This window comes from Drosophila suzukii, chromosome 3 (genome assembly GCF_043229965.1).
Source record: "Drosophila suzukii chromosome 3, CBGP_Dsuzu_IsoJpt1.0, whole genome shotgun sequence".
Taxonomy (NCBI): Eukaryota; Metazoa; Arthropoda; class Insecta; order Diptera; family Drosophilidae; genus Drosophila; species Drosophila suzukii.
The window spans coordinates 81,053,420-81,077,012 of NC_092082.1; the positions used below are offsets into that span (position 1 = coordinate 81,053,420).

Consider the following 23,593-nt stretch of genomic DNA (forward strand, 5'->3'; position numbering starts at 1 on the left):
AAGCTTGTTTTCTTCCTAATGAAAAAATATTTAATATGTTTGCTGCCTTACAGGCACGATATTAAATGGGATCTACCTAAAATAGAAACCAAAATGAAATTTGGGAATAATTTATGAGCTGCAACCCAGATTAGCCAAAGACCGATAATTAAGCACATTGTTGTAATGGCTAATTTTAGCATCCTTAGCAATCCGTTTAATTCTCAGACGCTTTTTTGATCGTTTGATTTCCTCAATAAATTCTCGTTTCGTGTGATTAATCAGAGACGAAAATCTGCTGCCCTGGGAAAACAAACTGCACGCGAATCGTTATTCCCCCAAAAATATAAAAAGTGTAAAAGATGCTGGATGAGAACGTAAATCTCTGGGGTTTCAGCTGGGGCTGGCCGATCAAATTCAAACGGCTGCCTGGTTATGCGGCTTTTTTTTGCGCTGGGCCTCTGGAAGTGTTCCAAAAAATGAGAAAAAACCTGGGTTGGAGAGGAAAATTTAATGCGGTCACTGGCTTTTTGACATGCCGCAAACTATTTTCGAATGTATTCGTAGACGAAGTCGTTTTTTCTTTCAAAGTATTCATTTCGCTTTGGTCAGCGCATTGGGAGTTTGTTTTTGTTATTTTTAGCGCCGGCTAGAGTGAAGTGTGCCCTGTCCGTGGAGCATCCTTCAACGTTTCTTATGTAAATTTTCTGTCGATTTTCTATTTTTTGTTTCTTGTGTTTGCCATGCCGAGATGACGACTATGAGGATGATGATGATGTTGTCGGTTTGTTAGAGTGTGGCTGCTTGGGGGCCAGTTGGAAACTAATAAAACGTCAAAGCAATTTTGACAACATGCAACTTGGAGATCTCGAGAAGGCACAGAAACACACAGAAACCTACACAACATCTTCGGATTGAGTTGGAACAGCCTGCTCTTCGTATGGTATGGTATATACCACTCCCCTTCTCTCCCCAAAAGCGAAAACTTAGTCCGTAAGTTTTTCATCTTTGGCGAGGTTTTTCTTTGGCAATGCTTTCATTTTGCCATATTTCTTTTGGCCCTTGTGTCTTGGGATAGGGGCCAATGTCTGGAGGGAAATTGGAGACTCGAGTTGAGCCGGGCTTAAAGCTATCTAACTGGCATATCAGCCATAAAACTGAACATTAAAGCCGTGTGAAAATTGAGGCTCAAGTGTTGGACACTGTGAAGCAGAAAATGAGAAATATAATAATGGGAGATTTGGGGGGTCAAGAAGGTGTTTTTGGGGTGATAAGCGTTCTGTGTTTATAGAGTTGTCAAGTGTGCTCATAAAATTCGCCGTCTATGTTGACCTGAGGACTACCTACCGGGCGACATTGGGCACGCCTATTTTCAGGCAACATGGGTTAAGTGCGGCGTCATTAGCACACACAGTGGGCCAAAAACCGAGAATAGAGTGGGGTTTTTCAGGAACCGCAGCGTGTTGCCGACACATAAACAATACACTTGGCTACAAGGTTGCGCGACAGTCGAACACACGAACTGTTTTATGGCCAATCCTAAGAGGCGCTTCACACTTCGCAGCTCTTCTTACTTTGAAATCGGATGACTCAGCCCGGCTTGACCTGACACTCAGAAAAATTTATTGAAATACATATTAATTTATAAGATTTTTTCATGAAGAAAATCTGTAAATTAAATTAAATATTTATATCTTTATATATCTATATCTATAACTATTTATCTCCCTATACCTTGGCCTTTTCTTTTTGATTTCTATATTTTATTCATAAAATTTATTTCATATACTGAGTGAAATATTATTCTTAGTATACCCTTAGTATACCCTGTCATGGACTGCGTGAATACCAGGCATTAACTGCCAAGGACCTTTCATTTGCCTGTCATTCGGGCTCTCTCTGCTAATAAAATTATAAATGTATTTGATGTGCCAGCCAGCCGCCCACAGGAATCGTTCCCAAAATAATTTCTCTTTTTTGCGGCCACTTGCAAATGTGTCTCAATTCAATTAATTTGTGCCCGGGGCGGCAGAGTTGAAGTTGGATGGGTATGGGTTCTAAAGTGTTGGCCCCTAAAGTGGCCTCAGCCAGTAGGCAATTTGGCCGCAGGACTTGCTGCGTTGTTAAATTTTAATACTGCGGTTTATGTGCCTGTTATATCTGGAGGTTTTGGGGAAAATTAAATTTTAATTGCTTGTGGTCCGTCCAAATTGGCAGTCAGCGGTGCTCTGCTGCTGTTTGGTCTGCTGGGTTTACTAGGCATCTAGAATTTATCAGACCATTCATTACTTTTGTGCGATTCCGACAATAACACGAAAATTCAGCCGAAAACTTTGGCGAAAAGCTTGACAAAAGTGCAACGAACCGTGGGCCAGCGAGTCGAAAGGAAAAAAATGTGCTGGAAAAATCGGAGAGCGCGAGCGGAAAATTATGAAAAATACCCGCTGAAAATACGAGTATTTTCCCGGCGACCGCAAATGCAAATTCATGAAAAGACCAAGGCAAAGCCGACTTTGCTCTTGAGCTTGAAAAAGGCAGACGGGAGCGAGTTGGAAATGGAAATGGGTATAGGTTGGTATGGGTATGAAAATGGCAATGGAGCTAGCTGCACATATATATATGTATATAGTCGGGAACCCTGGAGTTCTGGAGTGGCGGTGTCAGACTGACTGCTGACGGTTCAGTTGAGTAGTTTGTCTGGGCCGGGTCTGACAATTACGTCAATGGCGTAAATGTCGAAAAATGTAACAAACAAAAAACCCGTTAAGCGCAGAATGCCATCGCAATTTATAGCAGACTCATCGTCGGGATCTTTGTCATGGCATTTGATACACTCCGAAGCCAATGGGTAATGTAGCTAGAACATGGTTCTGACTTGATACAATGCTATAATCTTCTTCGGGGAACATTTTAAATTGGATAGTAGTACCTGTTTCTAATTTGTGACATTTGGAACTTTCTTTTTAAGACATTACATAGAAAATTCCAGTCGAAGCTCTTAAATATAACTCATGGAATGTATCTCTTTATATCTATAGTTAGAGGTTATTATTAACTATCTCAGCTTTATTTGCGTTATGAAACTTATCATTTAAGTTTTGTTACTTTGAGATACATTTTTAAGAACTTGAATTACTTTTCTCGCTGAGAAGGGTATCAAGTTACCAGCTAGAACTTTTCGTGTTGCCCCTTTTTTCTGGTTTTTCCTTCTGATTCATTGCAGATTCTAGTGAAACTTTAGTGCAATTGTTTTTGCCGTTTTGTTTGTTGTTTGTTGATGATGGCGATGGCAACCAGAGAGCTGGGCAGACTATGCGTCTGCTGACTGTTGCCTTTTGGCGCTTTGCCTCCGCTCTCTGATTAACTCATTCATACGTTCTGGCTTTTCCAGAGAAAAAAGAAAAAGTAAGTGGTAGGGCAAAAGTGCTGGGGGACTCGAGTGGGTGTGGCATTGTTGAGAGCCTCCCCATCTACTCCCAGCCCCTTGATTATGATTATTTTCATTTCAAAAGTTGGCGGCGCAGAAAAACCGCAACCCGAGCAGAATTCTCGGTGTAGTTAGGTGAAATATTTAAAGTGCGCCTCGAGTTGGTGTAGTATTGGTAACACACACCCACGAGGGGGCACCAACATTCACGCGATTGTAAAGCCTTTATACAGTGGTACTTCCTAAAATCAAATTAACCTGGGATGAAGTAGTAACAGATTAAATGGGCATGGAAAACTTATCAACTAACGGTATCATAAATAACTAGGATGATGACTAAGAATATCTAAAATAAACCAAGCAAACATTTTATTTCGAAAAAAAGAAATTAACTTAAAATGTAACGTTCATTTTACAAGTATAACTACTATGTATAAGTCTTTTCAGTTGTTAAAATATTTTGTTTATTTTTTAATTTAAATATTATGATCTGGTCACTACTTTTTTCAAACTGTTTGAAATGAAATATTTTAATTTACAAATCAGGACTAAAAATATTAGAAAATGAAAACTAAAATCTGGTAAAATTCATCAAATTAATATAGAATATGTTAAGTAAATGGATGTTGTCAAAACAAAGGCTAAAATATTCGTATTTTAAAAACTATCTATCTTTTACAACATCAATCTCGAGTAAATCACTTGGTTTAAGCCAATTTGGAGAAGAAAAGTTGAATTTATAGTTCCGAAAACTCGATTCATGAAAGTAAAATTACATAGTTTGAGTTTTGGGAGGTTCCACTGTAGTTCTGTGCTTGGTTCTTGTTGTTTCTGTTGTTACTTGGCTCGTTTAACTTTGAGCAGCTCTGAATTGCAGCAGCCGGCATGCCGGTTTTTTTTAATTTCTTTTTTTCCCTACTGCAACTTTAATTGGACATGGGTTGTTGTTGTTGCTGCTGCTGCTGGCGTTGGCAAACGTGTTTTTTTATTTTGGTTAAATTTGGCATTCGTTTCCTACGCGGCTTGCAGCGAGGTCAACTCATCGTTTTGTTAGGTGTTTATATAGATTTGTGATATGGGTAAAGATATCATATATCTTTTTTTGATTTACTTACCTCCTGGCTGCTGGTGACCTATGACCTTAGGTGGCGGATTCCAGGGGTGGTGAAGAGGACATCCCCTTTCTCTCAGTGCTTGTTGTTTGTGCAGAATCGAAGAAAATTAAACGACAATTTGTTGTGAGCACACACACACACACGCGTACGCACTAAACACAGATACACCAACCAAACACTCCCTCTCTCTCTCTCTCACTCGCTCTTTCACTTTGTGTATTTTGTTTGTTCTGACTTTGCTTTTGCTTTGCTACGCTTATGCTTTGCTTTTGCTTTTGCTTTTACTTGGCTGTGCAAGCGGCGCGACGTTGCAACATCGTTCACATTTCACATTTCCATTTCCCCCAGCTGAATGCACTTTTATCTCGCTTTTGTTGCATTTCCTCTTGTGTTTTGACTGCGGCAGATGCGGCTCCGCCTTCAGCTTCTTCTTCCCCGTCTTGTTGTCCTGCTTCTTCTTCTGCTCCTGCTGCCCCCTCCCTTTAATCCTTCACGCGTCTGCTTCACACAGCTATCCTGCGTGGGCCAGGATGTCTTGCGTTCTTCCTTTTTGTTCAACTCGTAAATCCTTGTGGGCTATAGTTTTGAACTTGCACTCTCAACTCGGCACTTTCACAACGTTTTCCTCCGCGTCCGACCAGTCGCGATTTATTTTTCTCAATTTTTTCAACGGCCCAGCCGCACTTTACCATTTTAACGACCAATCGTGCACTTTTCCGAAACCATTCTGATTTCGTTTTACAAACAAACGCGATATATCAAAATATATATATCGATATTTTTGAATAAAAATAAATATTTAGGATTTAATATTTTATAGATTTCGCAGCGGTTGGCGGATGGTCACACCAGCTGATTTAACAGAAATGTTAGGATGCAACGTTTTCTAACAGTGGCAGAGCAGGGGTAGATTTACCTAAAATATCTGCTTTCCACTATACTCAAAAGTGCATTCATATAGGTAATTGAAAATTAAAACCTCTTTCTGTTTCCAATACATAATTATTATGATATTATTATATCTGCGATTGAGCCAGAAATGAGTTGTTGTTCATCTTGAAATTTTTTTACGTTAGGCAATATACCCTTTCTAATAAGGACATACGTTTTTGTTGTGCTACTGCCAACGTTAGGATAATAACATAGTAATTATTTGAATATTGTGAACAAAATGTATAAAGTACAGACTACAGTGTAAACGAGCCATTATGAACTGGAGAGCTATGTGGCAACGCGAGGTAGGTGAGATTATTTATGGGAGATGATAAGCAGAGCAGACAGGGGTGAAAGGGTGAAAATATGCAGAGAAGAGAGAGGTGAAAGGTTGTTGCTGCGGAGCCCAAAAAATACTATTCGTCTTCGTGAGGAAGAAATGGGGTTGAAGAGAAAAAAGAGCATGGTGCTACCAGATCGGGAAAAATATAACTCATAGGCAGGAAGAGCAGGAACACATGGCGCCTAGATTTAAGCATTTTCATTTTTGATATTAAGCTTTGGGCTAATGGAGCTTGGAGGGAAACTATTTTTTCCTATTTGGACATTAAAGTAGGCAAAACTTTGTAATTGTAAATATTTATATGTTTTAATATGGTACAGGTGTTTTTTTGACGTGTGGATAAAGCTTTAGTAAAAGTTTAGTAAGGTCTGGATCCACATTTGGTTTTACATACTTGGTTCAAATCATATATATAAGCTCAGCGATGACGCATTATTTAAAGGTTTCGACCGTTGAAAGACCAACCAATATTTTCAATCTTCTGAAAATTGTTGACATTTTAATAATAATATCAATAATAATTAAACTTGATAGTTCTCAAGGATCTTAAAGTCTTATACAAAGAAAATGTGGTAGTTGTATTTATATTATTCGAATTAGTGGTTTGCTTATCACTTTCCTTCGAAATGAAATCCTTTCTTTCACATATGAAAAAGTACAATTAAGTTTCCGGTTGGTAATACGCGTGCGTTTGATAAAAGCAACCTTTTAATTAATGGATTCCACCAAAAGAACTGATAACTCGAGCACACAAGGTGGTCCGTATCACAAAATGGGTGTGATATGGATAAATGGTGTTCAGTCTGTAAACGAACTCCAAATGATGAAAACCTTATTTCATCCGTTCCTCAAGTGGCTAGTCCTCTTCTCAATAGCCTTAATTGTGATTCTTAGTTTATCATACCAAAATGGAAATTCTCAGTATCGAAATATTACCGAGGAGTCCAGAGCTTCGAATTTTACAGGAGAAAGATCAGAAAGCTATATAAGTGATGTTAGTCCTGAAGTGGTGGAGGCAGTAAAGCCACTTTTCTTTGTGGCGACCGCCAAGTGCAAGATTCCGTATGTGGATCCCTTTGAGTCGGATGCCATGGATATATTCCATCAAGAGCATTTTGAGACCTGCTCTAACGAGACCGCCCTGGTGGCCCCAATCTATGATATCAGTCGACAGCGATATGTGTTGTTCATTAATAAGACGCTGGCCTCCATCATTATGAACTCTACCGAGGTGGAGTACAATTGCTATTATCAGGAGATAACACGCGACAGGGAGCACGACAGCTATGACAAGTAAATTCCTTGTGCCATTTTGATATCATTCTTGTTAGACACGATACGATTCATGGAATAAGCTGCTGATTAACATTTGCAGGTTGGAGCGAAAATACTTTACGCAGAACTACGAGGTGCCGTTGCATGTTCAGGGCCTGATCTTGGCCTGTCATCGTCTTGGCAACGAGTCTGATATTCTGCAGAGCGATGCCTATAGCCTCATTCAATATAAGCCACCTCCCAAAGGACTCTCCATGGAACCGTCTAAACGGAAGCCTAGTGTCTTAATGTTCGGAATAGACTCTTTGTCGCGAATCAACTTACGTCGAACCATGCCCAAGGTATACAGGTTTTTAACGAAAGCCGGTTGGTTCGAGCTTCAGGGATACAATAAGGTGGGTAAAACAGTCATCCTGGTAATAGTCCTTATCAAAGCCATTACCTAACAAGATAGGTGACAACACTTTTCCAAACCTGCTAGCCCTTTTAACGGGTTACAATCCAGACTCGGCCTTAATAAGGATCTGCGACTGGCACGAGAAGGGATGCCTGGACAGGACCCCCTTTATTTGGAAGTACCTTCACAATGCCAGCTATCTCACCGCCTATGCTGAGGATGAAAGTGGCATACACACATTCAACTACTTGAAGCCCGGCTTTTTGGAACAACCCACCGACTATTACCTCAGGCCCTTTCAAAAGGCCTTTGAGAAGGGCCTGTCTACCTGGAAATGCAAAGACTGCTCAATGAGATACTGCATCGGTCGACGGATTACCAGCAGCTACGCCTATGATATGGCCAGAGATTTCGCCCGGCGTTTTGTGGACAAGCGTCCCATATGGGGTCTCTTCTGGTCGAATAGCTTCAGTCACGATAGCTTTCAGATGCCCTCAAAAATGGAGGACTATGTGCTGCAGTATTTGCTTGATTTCGAGAAAGATGGTGTATTCGATCAGAGTATTATGGTGTTCCTCTCGGATCATGGATCGCGTTATGGAAGACTCATGTCTCTGCCAAGTGGATTCTTGGAGGAACGACTACCCTCGATGTTTATTTACTTGCCGCCTTGGTTTCGGGCTCAATACCCGGAGTATGTGAGGGCCCTGCAGTTGAATAAAAACCGCCTGACCTCCACCTACGATTTGCACAGTACCCTGAAGCACATCATCGAACTGGGCGGAACTCCAGATGGTCCGGAGCTGCCCAAAGCAGCCGACTGTCCCAAATGCCAGTCCGTTTTCCTTCCCATCGACGAGTCGAGGACGTGTGAGGATGCTGGAATACCAGAGCACTACTGCACCTGCGTGCCTTATAAAAGACTAAAGGTGGATTGGGCAAAGCGTATTGCCCCCCTGGTAGTCGGTCGAATCAACGAGTATTTGACCAGCAGGAATCTCAGTGGCATTTGTTCGGAGCTGACTTTGCGCTACATACACGAGACAGAGATGAAAATCGATCTGGATCAGAACTTCCATGATGATGTGCCCCTCATAGAGGTCGCTACCTATCGTACAATGTTTAAGGTAAAGCAGAACTCGGCCGACTTTCGAGCCACCGTTCTGTTCAACAATGTCACGGGATCCGTGGAAGTCGAAGTGCCAACGATCAGTCGGCTCGACAGTTATGCAAAGGTTTCAACATGTGTCGACGACAAAACCGATAAGATGTACTGCATTTGCAAAAGTGATATCAAAGAATAGAATAGGTTTAGGGTCACATTATGCTGTTACTATCTACAATGTAGATTCTACATGTGTTTATTTAGTTCTTACACAAAATTATTTGATAACAAATTTATGGATTTTTTAAGATTATAAGCAAATTGTCTTAAAGACCTCAGTAAACAACCGACAAATTTGGAACATTGTTTTTAATAAAGTTGAAGGGATTGCAGCGTTTTAGTTATTATAATTGTAATATGTAGTATCAATTTATAGCAGAGTATTCCAGGTTGGGCTACGAAGATTTTCTATTTGTATATTCTTATCTATACAGTGCCGGGAGTCCCCGACATTTACTAAGGCGCTTCCGACTTTACTGATAAGCGGCTGGCATTACTTCTCTTTGCTGTTTAGGTTGCCGTCTAATTATTTTGTGTACATATCACTGCCTCTAATCTATTACGTTTATTGGGGGATGGTTGATTTTTTACCATTTTATATATGTAGAGAAAATTTTTGTAATAGAGTAGAGAATACATTGTTATCTTTGTAAAGCAAAAATTCTTTATTTGTCAGTGGTTGTATATTTTAATAAAATTAATTTTTAAATATATTAGGAACAGGACTGTCTTTCTCATTTCAAGGTTTTTCGATTATTTGCAGCTTTAGCAAACACCAGTCAAATAATCGATGTTATTTCTTATAAATCCGAAGGGTTCGCAGCAGACAGTGTATCCCACTCCACTTCGATTAAGACCATTCGGGCAAGCGACCTGGTTGCAGATCTGATTTAAGTCTATTAAACTTGGAAGATTTACATCGTTATAGGTTAAAAAAACCCATTTATCTCCGGAGAGATGACTAACAATTTTGTACATCCATTTGGGAACGGGGATTTTGTTGTTTTTATACAGGTAAATAGATATAAGTCCAGCTATCTGATTATTAGAGTGTGGCAAGTTATGCACTCCCAGAACTCCTGTGCAAACCTTGAGAACGTCGTAAGCTCGATAGGGCAGATCATAATGTCCCATAACTAGTCTGGTTACCCAGGCCTCGATGTTCTCCCAGTTGCCAATATTGACTAGGTTATATTGGGGGACGACATTTAGGTATCTATAGGTTGCCCTCTTAAACTCTGAGAATATAAAAGCAGAACTTGGTGTTACGTGACCGCGATCAAATACACAGTCCGGTTGGCTTCCACCCAGGGCAGTGGTGACACAGGCTTGCGAAACTTGTCTCTTGTAGGCCAAAACTTCTTGTGTTGTCATCATCAAATCCCTATACCAGTATGGACTTGTAGGACGAGTAGCAGCTAAGAATACAGTTTTTAAGATAAGCTGGTGGGTATAAAACAATTCAAACTTACATTTTGTGTAGCGATATGTCTTGTAGATGGAATAGTCCAATGATAGTCTTCCGTGATCGTAACAGTTTCGAAATAACTCCATTAAACGTCCATTGTATGAATAACCCACTGCATACGTAAGGGAACCGGTGGGACACGAAGTATCAGGTACATTTACAAAAGATGCTTTGAGCGCCCGCGAACATGAAACCGATTCTAGCGGTGGATCGAAAACATTGTTCCTGCATAGAAACCCTGAAGGGTGTATTCCATTAAAACACAGCAGAAAAATCCTCGTGTCATCTGCTACAATATCACTACGTTGAAGATCGTAAACCCAATTATTGTTACTCAAGTATATATTTTGGCTTTTCAAAAGGTCCTCATGGATAATACATGTTGTGCCGGCAGTTCCTACAACTGAAAATATAATTTTAAATTCGTAACCTCTGCAAATGATTTCCTTATCATATTTATGTTCTAATTGTACTCACAAAGAAACAGGCTTAGGCCGATGCTCAGATGTTTTAGCTTGTCCATCCTCAGAGTTTCGGCATCCATCTAGAACTGAGAGTCGAAAACAGAGCTGACCAAACAAATAGTCGAGCTTTTTCTAATCTCTCTAGGTTTCAAAATCCATTCATTCATCAAGTCATCGTTAGAAGGTCATAATAGCTTTGCGGTTGATTTCGGGAGGAATATCTGAATGATGAATTTTGTGATTTTGTTCATATTTCATTAAAAACAAGTACTCTGCATTTAGCAATTAATAAAGTTATAAAATATTTTTAACTTACTATTTTGGTAGCCTTATGGATGGAATGTTGCAATGCTAAGTAAACATCTTCAAAACATTTTCGATACAGCTCCATAATGTTTTTAGCGGAGCTAAACCCGACGGCGTACCTGAAAAATGGTTGGTTTAATAGAACAATGGAGGATTGAAAACCGGCCTTTCGTCTGAATATTTTTTGTTGCACTTGAATTCTTTATAAAATTAATAAAACTTTTGGCCGACAGACTCAATATCACTGCGCTGAATATCGTAGACACCATTCTGGTAGTTTATCGCGAGTTTATCCTAGTTTTCTTTTAGTTAAATTTTAAATATTTGTATGCTTATATGCAGTTCCTTATTTTAGTGGTTGAAAGCAATTTAGAGGTGGGGAGGGGATCTCTTAGTAGATCTCATTATCGAAATTTAAAACTTTTTATGTTGCCATTTTTTCGCTTTGATTGGGTTTGGACGTCTCAAGAGACTCTGTGAAAGTTTTAAAATGCCATGTTCTTCAACCAGTTGCAGTTCGCTCAACTTGCAGGGCGTATGTCTGTTAACTAAGTGCAGCATTCAATACTGATACGAAGCTTTTATTATCAGTTTGGTTGTTCAACATGTGTAATTAGAAACAAACTCTTTTAGTAAATTAAAAGGCAGCTTCCGGTTGGTACCACTCGTGCCTTTAACAAGAGCACCCGTAATCAATGGATGCCGCCGGAAGAACTGCACCTGTTCCGAATCACTAAAAATAGGTAAGGGAAAGTGGGATGTCTACTCAGTCTGTAAGCGAGCTTCAAAAGATGATAACCTTATTCCATCCGTTCCTTAAATGGCTAGTCCTTAGCTTAGTAGCTATAACTGTTCTCCTCAGTCTTTCAGGGCGAAATGCTAATATTAAGTATCGGAAAATTACCGAGGAGTCTAGAGCCTTTGATCTCGAAGAGGATGGCTCAGGAAGCTCTCTACCTGATGGCTCTGCAGTGGATGTTAGTCCTGAAGAGGAGGAGGCAGTAAAGCCACTTTTCTTTGTGGATACCCCCAAGTGCAAGATTCCGTATGTGGATCCCTTTGAGCCGGATGCCATGGCTATATTCCATCCAGAGCATTTTGAGACCTGCTCAAACGAAACCGCCCTGGTGACCCCGATCTATGACATCAGTCGGCAGAGATATATGTTGTTTATCAATGAGACCCTAGCCTCTATCCATTTAAACTCTACCGAGGGGGAGTACAACTGCTATTATCAGGAGATAACACGCAAAAGAGAGCATGACAGCTATGACAAGTAAATAAGCACGATACACTTCGTGAAATCATTATTAATATTTTACTGGTTATTCCAGGTTGGAGCGGAAATACTTCACGCAGAACTACGAGGTGCCCTTGCATGTTCAGGGCCTGATCTTGGCCTGCCATCGTCTTGGCAACGAGTCGGATATTCTGCAGAGCGATGCCTATAGCCTCATTCAATATAAGCCACCTCCCAAAGGACTCTCCATGGAACCGTCTAAACGAAAGCCAAGTGTCTTAATGTTCGGAATAGACTCTTTGTCGCGAATTAATTTACGTCGAACCATGCCCAAGGTATACAGGTTTTTAACGAAAGCCGGTTGGTTCGAGCTGCAGGGATACAATAAGGTGGGTAAAGCAATCATCCGTAATAGTCTTTATCAAAGCCATTACCTAACCAGATAGGTGACAATACTTTTCCGAACCTGCTAGCCCTTTTGACGGGATACAATCCAGAATCGGCCTTGAATAAGGTCTGCGACTGGCACGAGAAGGGATGCCTGGACAGGACCCCCTTCATTTGGAAGTACCTTCACAATGCCAGCTATCTCACCGCCTATGCTGAGGATGAAAGTGGCATAGAAACATTCAATTATTGCAAGCCTGGCTTTTTGGAACAACCCACCGACTATTACCTCAGGCCCTCTCAAAAGGCTTTCGAGTCCGGCATGAACGTCTGGAAATGCAATGACTGCTCGATGAGGTATTGCATCGGTCGACGGATTGCTAGCAGCTACGCCTACGATATGGCTAAAAATCTTGCGAAGCGTTACGTGGACAAGCGTCCCGTGTGGGGTCTCTTCTGGTCGAATAGCTTCAGTCACGATAGCTTTCAGATGCCCTCAAAAATGGAGGACTATGTGTTGCAGTACTTGCTGGACTTTGAGGAAGATGGTGTGCTTGAACAGAGTATTATGATATTCCTCTCGGATCATGGATCTCGTTATGGAAGGATAATGTCCCTGCCCAGTGGGTTCTTGGAGGAACGCCTACCATCGATGTTTATTTACTTGCCGCCCTGGTTTCGGGCTCAGTACCCGGAATATGTGAGGGCCATGCAGTTAAATAAAAACCGCCTGTCCTCCACCTACGATTTGCACAATACCCTGAAGCACATCATCGAACTGGGCGGATCTCCAGATGGTCCGGAGCTTCCTAAAGCTGCCGACTGCCCCAAGTGCCAGTCCGTTTTCCTTCCTATCGATGATTCTAGGACGTGTGAGGATGCTGGAATACCAGAGCACTACTGCACCTGCGTGCCTTATAAAAGACTAAAGATGGATTGGGCAAAGCGTATAGCCCCCCTTGTAATCGGTCGAATAAACGAGTATTTGGCCGGCAGGAATCTCAGTGGCATTTGTTCGGAGCTGACTTTGAGCTACATACACGAGACAGAGATGAAAATCGATCTGGGTCAGAACTTCCATGACGAGATGCCCTTTATAGAGATCGGTACCTATCGCACAATGTTCAAGGTGGAGCAGAACTCCGCTGACTTCCGTGCCACAGTTCTCTTCAACAATGTTACGGGGTCCGTGGAAGTCGAAGTGCCCACCATAAGCCGACTGGACAGTTATGAAGATGATTCATCATGTGTAGTCGACAAAACCGATAAGATGTATTGCATTTGCAAGTGCGATATCAAAGAATAGAATAAACAGGACCTTAGTATCACTTTACAATGTAGATTTCTCACAAACTTTTGTCCCAGTTTGCTAAATACGTATCATTTAAGATTAAGAGAAAATTTCCTGGAGGAACCTTAGTTGTAACACTGCACTAACACAATTTGTGTACCTATCATCATTATTAATGTTTCGTTAATGTTCTTCTGAACAAGCTGACTAATCAATGGTGCAATTGCAAGAGAGTACTTCTTATCTTTTTTGTTAAAAAAAAATCTGTACATTCGTCAAGGCGCTACACAGGTCATCAGTGATAAGCAGCTGGTTCCCCCACTCAGGTCTTTTCAGGGTGGTCCGAAGGGTGGTGCCTGTGCCTTTCAGTCGGCCTTATCTGCGCATATCATCGGGTGGTTTGTTTACCTTGCCAGCGCACGTTTAATAACAAAGGAGTTGCCCTTCCGTTCCTTTCAAGCTGCATCCAATGAACTTTATGTGGCTTGCATTTTGTCAGCAGCACTCATAAAAACCTATCTAAAATTGAATCTAAGGTGCAGCAGAGGGAAATAAAATAAGATTCCGCACTTGAAACCGTTCGTTGCGAGCCATCATTAAGTAGGAGCTTCTCGGATTCCATCATCAGATGGGGCTTTGAGTTTACGTGACTCAGTCGAGGGGTAGGTGGTGTTGATAGAAATTATGGATTTTTCAGTTGTAGTATTTAGAATGAAAGCAAGCTACTAAAATATTTTATTTTTAGAAAACTTTGTATGACTAACGATTTTATTGAAGCTAATCAGTGATAGTGATTATATTATAATCTTTATATATATTGAAATCAATTTAATGATGAACCAATCATTTTAAATTGCTGCTTTGTGATATTTTTATTATGCCGACCTGATTCTTGCTTAAAGTGTGAAAGTGGTGGCATTGCAGCAGTAGGTGTAGCCAGCGGCTGCCACATTCTCCAGGGTCATGGGGCAGGGAATACTGGTGCAGAAAGTGGGGGCAGCGGGACGGGCACGGGCGAAGATGTTGTTGAGGGTTACGAAAACGCTGTGCGGTCCATTGGTGGCTGTGCGAACCACTTTGTACAGCCACAAGGGCATTATGTTCTTGGTTCCGGCACCGAGGATAATTCGGCGCTGGCGACTGCGATTGTCCGGCAGTGTAAGTTCACCATTGGTTCCAGTCTTGATCCTCAGCAATCCACCGGCACTTATGCGGGTTCGCACCCATCTCTCCACCGCCTCCCAATTCCTGTCGTTGACACTCTTGAACATGGGCGCCACGTTTATATACTTGAAGGTGGCACACATCTGGTCTCCAAAGAGATAGTCACCCGATGGGGTCAGATGTCCACGATTGATGATCACATCTCGTTCGTTGGGAATGTACCGCTGGGTATTGCCAAAAATGGTACGGAAAGCGCGGAAAATGCTGCGGGGCAGGAAACTTTGGACATCGGTCTCGCTGAGCAGACCATCCCTGGTGAAATCGGCACAAGGACGTTGGGGGACTGTATGGGATAGGAAACAACTTGTTAGATTTTATAAAAACAACAGGTAAAACTATCTATCACTCACAGAAGGTCTTGTGGTACACGGAATGTGTGGTAAACCTTGCCCGAACACCATTGCGATCGTAGCAGGCGCGGTAGAGCTCCAGGTGGCGATTGTTGATAGTGTAGCCCACGGAGTACATGGTGGCTGGACAGGAGGCATCGGTGACCACCGTTGCCGTGGCAGCAATGGGTCTTTGGCACCGGAGAGGCAGTGGCCTACTGAAGTTGGTATTCTGCTGGCAGGTCGTCTGGACAATATCGTTCGCCTGGCAGTACATGTGGAGCACCTCGCTGGTTCGAACCCTCTGGAGACGCTTCAGTTCGTATTGCCCGGCGGCATTGCGGTTGGTGAATATCCTATTGGTGCCCTCGATCATGGCCCTGGAGAGCGGGCAGTCCGCCTGGGATAGGAACACTAAAAAGCATAGGGAATTATTTACCAAATCTTTATAGACTTTCGAAAAAATATTCCTAATTTTAACTCTTCGAAGTAATGAGGTTTAACATGTAGCTCTGTATATTAAAGTTAAGTTGATTAACCTTAATTAAAACGAAACTAATTATTATAGTTTGTATATTACAATATTTTGTATTTTAAAATTAATAAGTATAACTACTAACTTTTCCTAAAAACTTCGATTAATATTGAACTATTTATTTTAATGGGAGGTAATAATTTCAAAATTCAAATTTAAGTTTATCTAATAAATGTAGTAATTAAATAATTTATATGACTAATTTTGAATGTGGACTTAAATGCAATCCTGTACATATGATAGGTTCAAACCTTTTATTTGCTGCATAATAGAGGGATTTCTCATTACTAAATATTCCATATACATTTAGCAGGGCATGAATTAAGACAAAAGCTACGTTTTATATATCACCATATGTTTTTAGTGGCTCTTACTATCTCTTACCCAGTCCCAGTCCGATGGCAACGATCAGCAGCAGTTGTTGAGCTTCCATCGCGTATGTTGATCGATGGGCTGTGCCACTGGTGCTTAAATACCATTTAGGCCCGCTCAGTTGGCCGGCCTCCTTTGTTCCGGCCAAGCTCGTAGACACGTGTTCTCATTCAGCAATTCTCAGCCCAAGACAACAGACTATTTTTGGCCATAAACTTATTTCCCCAATTTTCCTTTTGGCTTAAATGCTTGAAAAGAGTGTTTATGGCTTTTCATTGTGCCTTGCACTTGATGGGCGGCTCTGCAGCTGGGAATATTTTCCACTTGAAAATTTGCGTAGTAATTTGTACATATTTTCTTGCCTGCTGATGAAATTTATTTTCCAAAAACCATTCAGTTGATTTTCCAGTAACTGGCTTAAAAGGAAATATATACAGTTTATGCATGGATGAGCAAAGCTGGCCATTAGTGTTGCATATGGATTGTGGTATCTAGATGGCAGTTTTATTCGACTGCCAAGGAAGGTGTTGTGGTTGGGCTATAGATTTTTGTGGCTAAAAATCAAGGTGCAACTTTTACGAAATCGTAGCCAGACAAAGGCTAAATAATGGCCTTGTTTTATCCGTCTGACAGTCATTGTCTGGCAATTGAAATGGTTCATGCCGAAATGTTTTTGGGAGTTGTATAAGTGGCTGAGTATTTTAATGTGCATGTTGCGAAATGGTTAATGCTCGGTAAAGTATGCTAGCCTTTTGTCTGAATTCCATTTGGCTGGATTTGGACTTTGGAGTGGGCGTAACGCAATTTCCGCAGCTTACGAGCAATTTGGCGCTATTTGGGCACTTTTAATGCATGCTCACAGGGGCGAAACCAAATTATGCCATATAAAATTTGTGACTCAAATCGTGTGGTTGGTGTGAGTCTGGCTGCTTGTGTTGAATTGTAATGGTCAATAAAAATAAAAGGGGCAAAGCAGCAAAATCAACAAGCCGGCCACAAAACGGGGCATAAATTAAATTGTGCCGCACTGCAGGATGAATAGGATGGATGCATAGAAATGGTCAGGATGTAGATGGTTGGGTGGATATATAGTTGGCCGATTTGGTGGTGGTGCAAGTGCTCAGCCCATTCGCAATGCCATTGAGTTGCGTGTTTACAGCACAATTACAACTGTTAGGTTTTATGAGAGCCCAGTTCAACGCATGTCCGGGTTGCTAAATTTATTCTGCACTTTTATGTGCTCCCAGTGTCCGATCCCCTTGGTTCCGTTGATATCCATCAGCTCCATCGCACGCACAAAACAATTTCGCAGGCGTGCGTATTTAAAAGCTACACAGCCATGCCCTGCTGAATAATTTATTTAATGTCTACTTTTAGGCGCAACCCCCGGCAGCAGCACAAGCAATTGCCATGGCCTTTATTGCACTCGCACGCATTGAAAAGCATTTTGCCTTCGCATCTACACAATCGCAGCTTGAATTTAAATGGGCCAAAAGTTGGGGGGCTGAGGAATGGGTGGTCTGAATTTATGAGAAGCCGCTGAATGACCATTAAAACTGACGGCTGGAGTCCATTCCGAATGAGCCATGAATTCGAAGAGTTTGGATGCGTTTTAAACTGCCACGCAAACTTTTACGATTTATGAAAATTGATTCGCATCACAAAGACATAAAAACATATTTAATTTGACTTTAATTTGTCTTAAGTGGTGGATACCTTGCGGTTTTGCAGAAATGAATATTGTGGTCTTAATAAAATAGAACGCAAATTTTGTTATACAAGTTGGGGGATACTTACACAGCAATAAGAATGTGTTGTACCGAATTGAGTGCTGTAGCTTTAATATTTATGGCACTGCACTGAATTTGTTTGGGTCTCAGAACCAACCATTGGAAATGCGAAAAAATCGAACAAAAAAAACCAGTTAAAAATTGGACCCTCGTTAAAAAGATATATTTGAATGTTAAGTGTTAGAGAATTCGATCACAAATTCATAGAGGTATCCCACGTCTAAATCCGATTACAATTACTAAAGTTATGAAATTTAGAAGTTGAGTTTTCAGCCCCCTTTTGAAAGCCGTTGGAAATACGGAAAAAATCGAACATGAAAATGGGTTGATATTTGGACCCTCGTTAAAAAGAAATATTTGAATGTAGATTATTAGAGAATTCGATCACAAACTCATAGAGGTATCCCACGTCTAAATCGGGATACAATTAGCCAAGTTATGATATTCAGAAGTTGATTTTTGGGTCCCCTTTTGAATGCCGTTGGAAATACGGAAAAATCGAACATGAAATTGGGTTGAAACTTGGACCCTCGTTAAAAAGAAATATTTGAATGAAGTTTATTAGAGAATTCGATCACAAACTCATAGAGGTATCCCATGTCTAAATCCGATTACAATTACTAAAGTTATGAAATTTAGAAGTTGATTTTTGGGACCCCTTTTGAATGCCGTTGGAAATACGGAAAAATCGAACATGAAAATGGGTTGAAACTTGGACCCTCGTTAAAAAGAAATATTTAAATGTAGTTTATTAGGGAATTCGATCACAAACTCATAGAGGTATCCCACGTCTAAATCGGGATACAATTAGCCAAGTTATGATATTCAGAAGTTGATTTTTGGGTCTCTTTTGAATGCCGTTGGAAATACGGAAAAATCGAACATGAAAATGGGTTGAAATTTGGACCCTCGTTAAAAAGAAATATTTGAATGTAGTTTATTAGATAATTCGATCACAAACTCATAGAGGTAACCCACGTCCAAATCGGGATACAATTAGCCAAGTTATGATATTCAGAAGTTGATTTTTGGGTCCCCTTTTGAATGCCGTTGGAAATACGGAAAAATCGAACATGAAAATGGGCTGAAATTTGGACCCCCGTTAAAAAGAAATATTTGAATGTAGATTATTAGACAATTTGATCACAAACTCATAGAGGTATCCCACGACTAAATCCGATTACAATTACTAAAGTTATGAAGTTTAGAAGTTGATTTTTGGGTCCCCTTTTGAAAGCCGTTGGAAATACGGAAAAATCGAACATGAAAATGGGTTGAAATTTGGACCCTCGTTAAAAGGAAATATTTGAATGTAGATTATTAGAGAATTCGATCACAAACTCATCGAGGTATCCCACGTCTAAATCGGGATACATTTACTAAAGTTATGAAACTTAGAAGTTGATTTTTGGGTCCCTTTTTGAAAGCCGTTGGAAGTACGGAAAATCGAACATGAAAATGGGTTGAAATTTGGACCCCAGTTAAAAAGAAATATTTGAATGCAGATTATTAGAGAATTCGATCACAAACTCATAGAGGTATCCCACGTCTACATCGGGATACAATTACTAAAGTTATGCAATCTTAGTGCGCGCCTCGGCTAGTAATTAAAATAATGTACACAAACCATAAGGATTACTCTAAATAAATTTCTTTAATAAGTAGTGCTGAAAAGATTTTATTATTATTTTAAATTCCGATTAGGGTCTAAAAGTGGCGGGATTGCAACAGAAGGTATAACCGGCCTGTGCAGTATTAGCCAATCCAATGGGGCAGTTCACAGCTTGACAAAAGTTAGGAGCTGCAGGCCGCCGTGCTCCTGCGAAGATATTGTTAAGGGTCAGGAAGGCCACGATGGCCTGGTTATTGGAGTTTCTAACTATCTTGTACATCCACAGAGGAACTGGGTTCTTATTGTTGCTGAGGAAGACGTTCTTGGGCCCACTGCTCGAGGGCAGAGAGAGGGTTCCTCTGGCTCCTGTGCGCACATTCACGAACTGATTTCCAGTCACCGAGCTGCGAACCCATCGCTCGATGGTCTCCCAGTTGCCATCGTTGATGGTTTTAAATTGCGGCACTGCATTCACGTACTTGAAGGTGGCACACAACTGGTCACCGAAGAAAAAGTCAGCCGATGCTGCCAAATGTCCACGATTGATGACCACATCCCGGTTGTTGGGTATAAAGTTCTGATTGTTACCGAACAGCCTTCGGAATGTGGCGTGTATATTGCGAGTTGTATAACTGGCTTCATCGGCTCCACTAATCACACCATCGGAGGTAAACTGCACACAGGGTCGGGTTGTAACTAAAAATTTAAAAAACGAATTGATTAAATATTGTAATAAGCTTATATTGATAAGATTGCATATAAAGTGTCGACTAATGTGTCGGAATAAAATCCCGATATATTTTCTTTGGTTTTTTCAGTCGCGTAATGAAGCTTTTAACACAAAACTTAAACATTTTTTGAAATTTAACTGATGATAATAGCGATAATATATAACTAGATTTTTTATGAATAAAGAAATGTACTTACAGAATGGCTTGGCGTACACCTGATGGTCCACGAAAATCGCTCTTACCGCTCTGGTATCGAAGCAGGCGCGATAGAGCTCCAGGAACTGGTTGTTGCCCACATTGTATCCCACTCGGAACATGGTAGCCGGACAGTTGCGATCCTGAACAGGCGTGGTCAGGGCTGCCGGAGCAGCTCGACAGGTCATGGGTAACGGTGGTCGGAAGGCTGGAGGTCGAGCAGCCTGGCAGGTGGTGGCCACAATGTCCTGGGGACTGCACCACATCTGCAGGACTTCTCCATTCGCTGAACTGGCTGTCCTTTTAAGTGATAGCTGGCGGTTCTGAAGACGTATCATAAATATCCGATTGGTGCCCTCCACCTGAGCCCTGGTGAATCGACACTGGGCCTGGGCTATAAGAAATAAATCTATAATAATCTTTAAATATTTAAAAATATTTTCTTTACCCAAGGCACAGAATGCCAGCAGCGGCAGCAGAATTCTCAACATTTCAATTTGATTCAACTCGACAGCTGATGGATAACAGGTCTATTTATATGATTAAGGAACCATTTGCACAACTGTTTTATTATAATTGCAATTCATTGTGGAATTTTTATCAATTGCATTTAACACCTGCGACCCAAAATTAAAAGTATTATTACATAAGAATTGATAGCACAAGGTTACCATTTTAAAGTTCTGGATTAATCACCTTAATTACTTGCAGATTGAGGTTCGGGTAATGTGCGGAATATACAGGGGCCTCATGTGGATAATGTCAACTTTTGTGTGCATATGCTGCTGCCGTTCGATGGCAAATGTGCCTGGCAGAGTAAATGAAATTAGTTATTGGCCCGATGCCACAACCTGACCAGAGCCAACCGAATCACTTTCCATTTGCCCAGCGCCCCATGATTTCATTATCGTTGTTTGTTCCACAAATAACATTAGTTCGGTTTGGTTTAGCATTGATTTTGTCCATGTTCGATGTGTCCAGTGGCCAGTGGCCAGTGTCCATAGTCCCAATGTCCATTTGCTGTGGCTGCAGATTGTATTTGTAGTAAAGCTGGGCTATAACATGGCCAAAACGGTCTGACTTTCTGGTTTGTTTGCGGAAAGGTGCAATGGCAATCCCCCCAATAACACAACACTCGCACACATCCTTGGCGAATATTTCATAAATTTATATTTGCCTGCTAAATCCCTTAACGGCTGTAAGCTTTTCCGTTTGTGCGGCATGCAGAAATGGCGGCCAAAAACTAATACATGCGCATATATAACGCCGACTTAGAGAGCTATGTGTATGGATATGCCAAAACGTGCATGCTCTGCATATGTGTGTGTATTGGCATCGTAGGTTGGTGTGTGTTAGCCAAGTGTCAAGTGCCAAGGAAGCTTTTTGGAAGAGAGGCAAAGACATTTGACTTTTACGCGCAATTGAGCCTGAGAAGCCCCGAGAATCCCTGTACGGCAGGATAGTTTGGAGTAGCTCTTAGCAGCAGATCTAGTCCTGCCATCGACGGCCCACTCAGGCCACGCCCATCACCCATCGCCCACCGCTTATAAATATTTATAACAGCCCACTCGACACCCACTAAATTATTAAGTTAATGTGTCGCGCTATTCAAAAAAGGTATGCCAAACGCCAGGGAGACCAATAAAATGCCTTAACCCCCACCTAAACCTTAACCCCAACCCCACATCACTGTGGTTCTGAGGGAAATGTGTGTCCTTTCAGGCGTCCTTCATTTCAGGAACAAAATGGTGAATCGTGCTTGATGTTCCTGTTCCGCGTTGTGTGTGTGTGTGGGCAACGATTAATAAGCTCGTTAATGTTGCGCGAAATTATCGGGGAAATGGGAAAAGTTTTGCAAGTCTAAGATTTATAAATGGTTCATGTTTAGAAGTGCAATTATAAGGCAGCCCGAAAAGACATATGAGCGATTACAAGTTAAGCAAGTTAAAGACCATAAATCAGAGATGGGACTTATGAAGTTTCTTGAGATATCACTGGGATCAAGGAGGCGAGCTGCTGCTGTCCCAAATGTGTCACGGGTCGTATACGCTATATTGCATATTTCCCGAACGCCGCCTTCTCGTGTGGACAATACGTATACGAACGGTTGGGCATACAAGAATGCATTTCAGAGTCCCACCTTTTCACTAACATTCTCGAATGCGGTCAACGGCAGGTGCAATGTTTGGTCCGTCGCTCGGTTGCCTCGCAGCTTGACGTTTATTAAATTTTTCGACCGAAAACCACAGGAAGCGGAAACCAAGGAAGCTGGCAGGCCGAATCCTCCATCCTGCATCCTGGTTTTCTGGGTGGGTTTGCACTTTATGCTCCACTGCGCGAGAACTTTAACTCTTTAAGCATTTACCCACCCATCGAATGCGGTCGCTTGAGTAAACACTTGCCAAAGAAATTCACTTCATTTTACTGTTTTCCAACCGCTTTATTTGATTCCCGAGTTGGTTTTTTTTTTTGGAAATATCATCATTAGGACTACACATGCGACTACGAGCGAAACGTTCAAAGCGAAACGGCTCCATTACATTACAGTTTGCATGGCCCCAATTTCTGGGGCAATTATTTGCTTTGTAGCCTGCCAAAAAGGCTGCCAGCAGCAGACAGACAAGAAGCCGTCGCCTCTTGCCGCTTTTACACAATTTCCTTCCGCTTTGCTTTCGCCGGGAAAGTATTACGATGATTTGCATAATTTTAGCGCACCTACAGCAGCCGCAAAAAAAAAAAACGAAAGAAAAATAATATAAAAAAAAGAGGCCTAAACCACGAATCCTCCAGCGCATCCTTGTGTGTGCCTGATACTCGGGTCCTTTATACTTGCTCGTTTTTTGGGCTCGTCTTTATCTGCTTTGCTTTCACGGGTCCTTTGTTGAGGTGTGGGGATGGTTCAAGGGGTCCTAGGGTTTTCCAGGGGGTGTTTTAAGGGGGTTCTTGAGGGGTAGCCTACATTTTTGTAACTGATGTGCTGCGTTGGCTCTCTCTCTCGGCTCCTCGAATCCGCTC

The 23,593-nt window shown here is 41.4% G+C and overlaps 6 protein-coding genes across 6 annotated transcripts in view; 2 read left to right on the top strand and 4 right to left on the bottom strand.

The window, feature by feature from the left end:
- LOC108014761 (ankyrin repeat domain-containing protein 50) overlaps window positions 1–5,259 on the bottom strand; it is a 31,134-nt gene extending 25,875 nt beyond the window's left edge. Inside the window, exon 1 of the mRNA XM_065866764.2 lies at window positions 4,522–5,259. The gene's annotated coding sequence lies outside the window, so the exon portion shown is untranslated. The remainder of the gene's footprint in view (window positions 1–4,521) is intronic.
- Window positions 5,260–6,594: 1,335 nt separating this feature from the next.
- Window positions 6,595–9,236, top strand: LOC108014043 (uncharacterized). Its single transcript, XM_017080059.4, has 3 exons — window positions 6,595–7,090; window positions 7,173–7,467; window positions 7,523–9,236. Exons 1-3 carry the CDS (start codon window positions 6,618–6,620, stop codon window positions 8,771–8,773), a joined length of 2,019 nt encoding a protein of 672 aa, XP_016935548.4. The 5' UTR covers window positions 6,595–6,617; the 3' UTR covers window positions 8,774–9,236.
- Window positions 9,237–9,341: 105 nt separating this feature from the next.
- Window positions 9,342–11,060, bottom strand: LOC108014759 (uncharacterized). The gene is made up of 4 exons (XM_065866377.2): window positions 10,883–11,060; window positions 10,580–10,787; window positions 10,107–10,505; window positions 9,342–10,052 (listed from the first exon to the last, which is right to left on the bottom strand). Exons 2-4 carry the CDS (start codon window positions 10,644–10,646, stop codon window positions 9,400–9,402), a joined length of 1,119 nt encoding a protein of 372 aa, XP_065722449.2. The 5' UTR covers window positions 10,647–10,787; window positions 10,883–11,060; the 3' UTR covers window positions 9,342–9,399.
- A 548-nt stretch (window positions 11,061–11,608) lies between these two features.
- On the top strand, window positions 11,609–13,900 carry LOC108014757 (uncharacterized). The gene is made up of 3 exons (XM_017080941.4): window positions 11,609–12,148; window positions 12,207–12,501; window positions 12,555–13,900. Exons 1-3 carry the CDS (start codon window positions 11,631–11,633, stop codon window positions 13,803–13,805), a joined length of 2,064 nt encoding a protein of 687 aa, XP_016936430.3. The 5' UTR covers window positions 11,609–11,630; the 3' UTR covers window positions 13,806–13,900.
- Window positions 13,901–14,686: 786 nt separating this feature from the next.
- On the bottom strand, window positions 14,687–16,356 carry LOC108007613 (uncharacterized). The gene is made up of 3 exons (XM_036817690.3): window positions 16,263–16,356; window positions 15,365–15,757; window positions 14,687–15,297 (listed from the first exon to the last, which is right to left on the bottom strand). The coding sequence occupies exons 1-3, from the start codon at window positions 16,309–16,311 to the stop codon at window positions 14,687–14,689; spliced, it is 1,053 nt and encodes a 350-aa protein (XP_036673585.1). The 5' UTR covers window positions 16,312–16,356.
- A 3,359-nt stretch (window positions 16,357–19,715) lies between these two features.
- On the bottom strand, window positions 19,716–21,133 carry LOC108014753 (uncharacterized). Its single transcript, XM_017080936.4, has 3 exons — window positions 21,027–21,133; window positions 20,580–20,972; window positions 19,716–20,348 (listed from the first exon to the last, which is right to left on the bottom strand). Exons 1-3 carry the CDS (start codon window positions 21,067–21,069, stop codon window positions 19,741–19,743), a joined length of 1,044 nt encoding a protein of 347 aa, XP_016936425.3. The 5' UTR covers window positions 21,070–21,133; the 3' UTR covers window positions 19,716–19,740.
- Window positions 21,134–23,593: the final 2,460 nt, after the last annotated feature.

Excerpts from the sequence above, each read along its gene's own strand:
- LOC108014753 (XM_017080936.4), bottom strand. The coding sequence starts at position 21,069 with ATGTTGAGAATTCTGCTGCCGCTGCTGGCATTCTGTGCCTTGG. Across the intron at positions 20,973-21,026 it reads GCTGGCATTCTGTGCCTTGG|CCCAGGCCCAGTGTCGATTC; the intron begins GTAAAGAAAATA and ends TATTTCTTATAG. Across the intron at positions 20,349-20,579 it reads GGTGTACGCCAAGCCATTCT|TTACAACCCGACCCTGTGTG; the intron begins GTAAGTACATTT and ends TTAAATTTTTAG.
- LOC108014757 (XM_017080941.4), top strand. The coding sequence starts at position 11,631 with ATGTCTACTCAGTCTGTAAGCGAGCTTCAAAAGATGATAACCTTATTC. Across the intron at positions 12,149-12,206 it reads GAGCATGACAGCTATGACAA|GTTGGAGCGGAAATACTTCA; the intron begins GTAAATAAGCAC and ends TGGTTATTCCAG. Across the intron at positions 12,502-12,554 it reads AGCTGCAGGGATACAATAAG|ATAGGTGACAATACTTTTCC; the intron begins GTGGGTAAAGCA and ends TTACCTAACCAG.
- LOC108014759 (XM_065866377.2), bottom strand. The coding sequence starts at position 10,646 with ATGGATGCCGAAACTCTGAGGATGGACAAGCTAAAACATCTGAGCATC. Across the intron at positions 10,506-10,579 it reads CGGCCTAAGCCTGTTTCTTT|TTGTAGGAACTGCCGGCACA; the intron begins GTGAGTACAATT and ends TTATATTTTCAG. Across the intron at positions 10,053-10,106 it reads GACATATCGCTACACAAAAT|CTGCTACTCGTCCTACAAGT; the intron begins GTAAGTTTGAAT and ends CTGTATTCTTAG.
- LOC108014043 (XM_017080059.4), top strand. The coding sequence starts at position 6,618 with ATGATGAAAACCTTATTTCATCCGTTCCTCAAGTGGCTAGTCCTCTTC. Across the intron at positions 7,091-7,172 it reads GAGCACGACAGCTATGACAA|GTTGGAGCGAAAATACTTTA; the intron begins GTAAATTCCTTG and ends TAACATTTGCAG. Across the intron at positions 7,468-7,522 it reads AGCTTCAGGGATACAATAAG|ATAGGTGACAACACTTTTCC; the intron begins GTGGGTAAAACA and ends TTACCTAACAAG.
- LOC108007613 (XM_036817690.3), bottom strand. The coding sequence starts at position 16,311 with ATGGAAGCTCAACAACTGCTGCTGATCGTTGCCATCGGACTGGGACTG. Across the intron at positions 15,758-16,262 it reads TGCCATCGGACTGGGACTGG|TGTTCCTATCCCAGGCGGAC; the intron begins GTAAGAGATAGT and ends TATGCTTTTTAG. Across the intron at positions 15,298-15,364 it reads CGTGTACCACAAGACCTTCT|TCCCCCAACGTCCTTGTGCC; the intron begins GTGAGTGATAGA and ends TATCCCATACAG.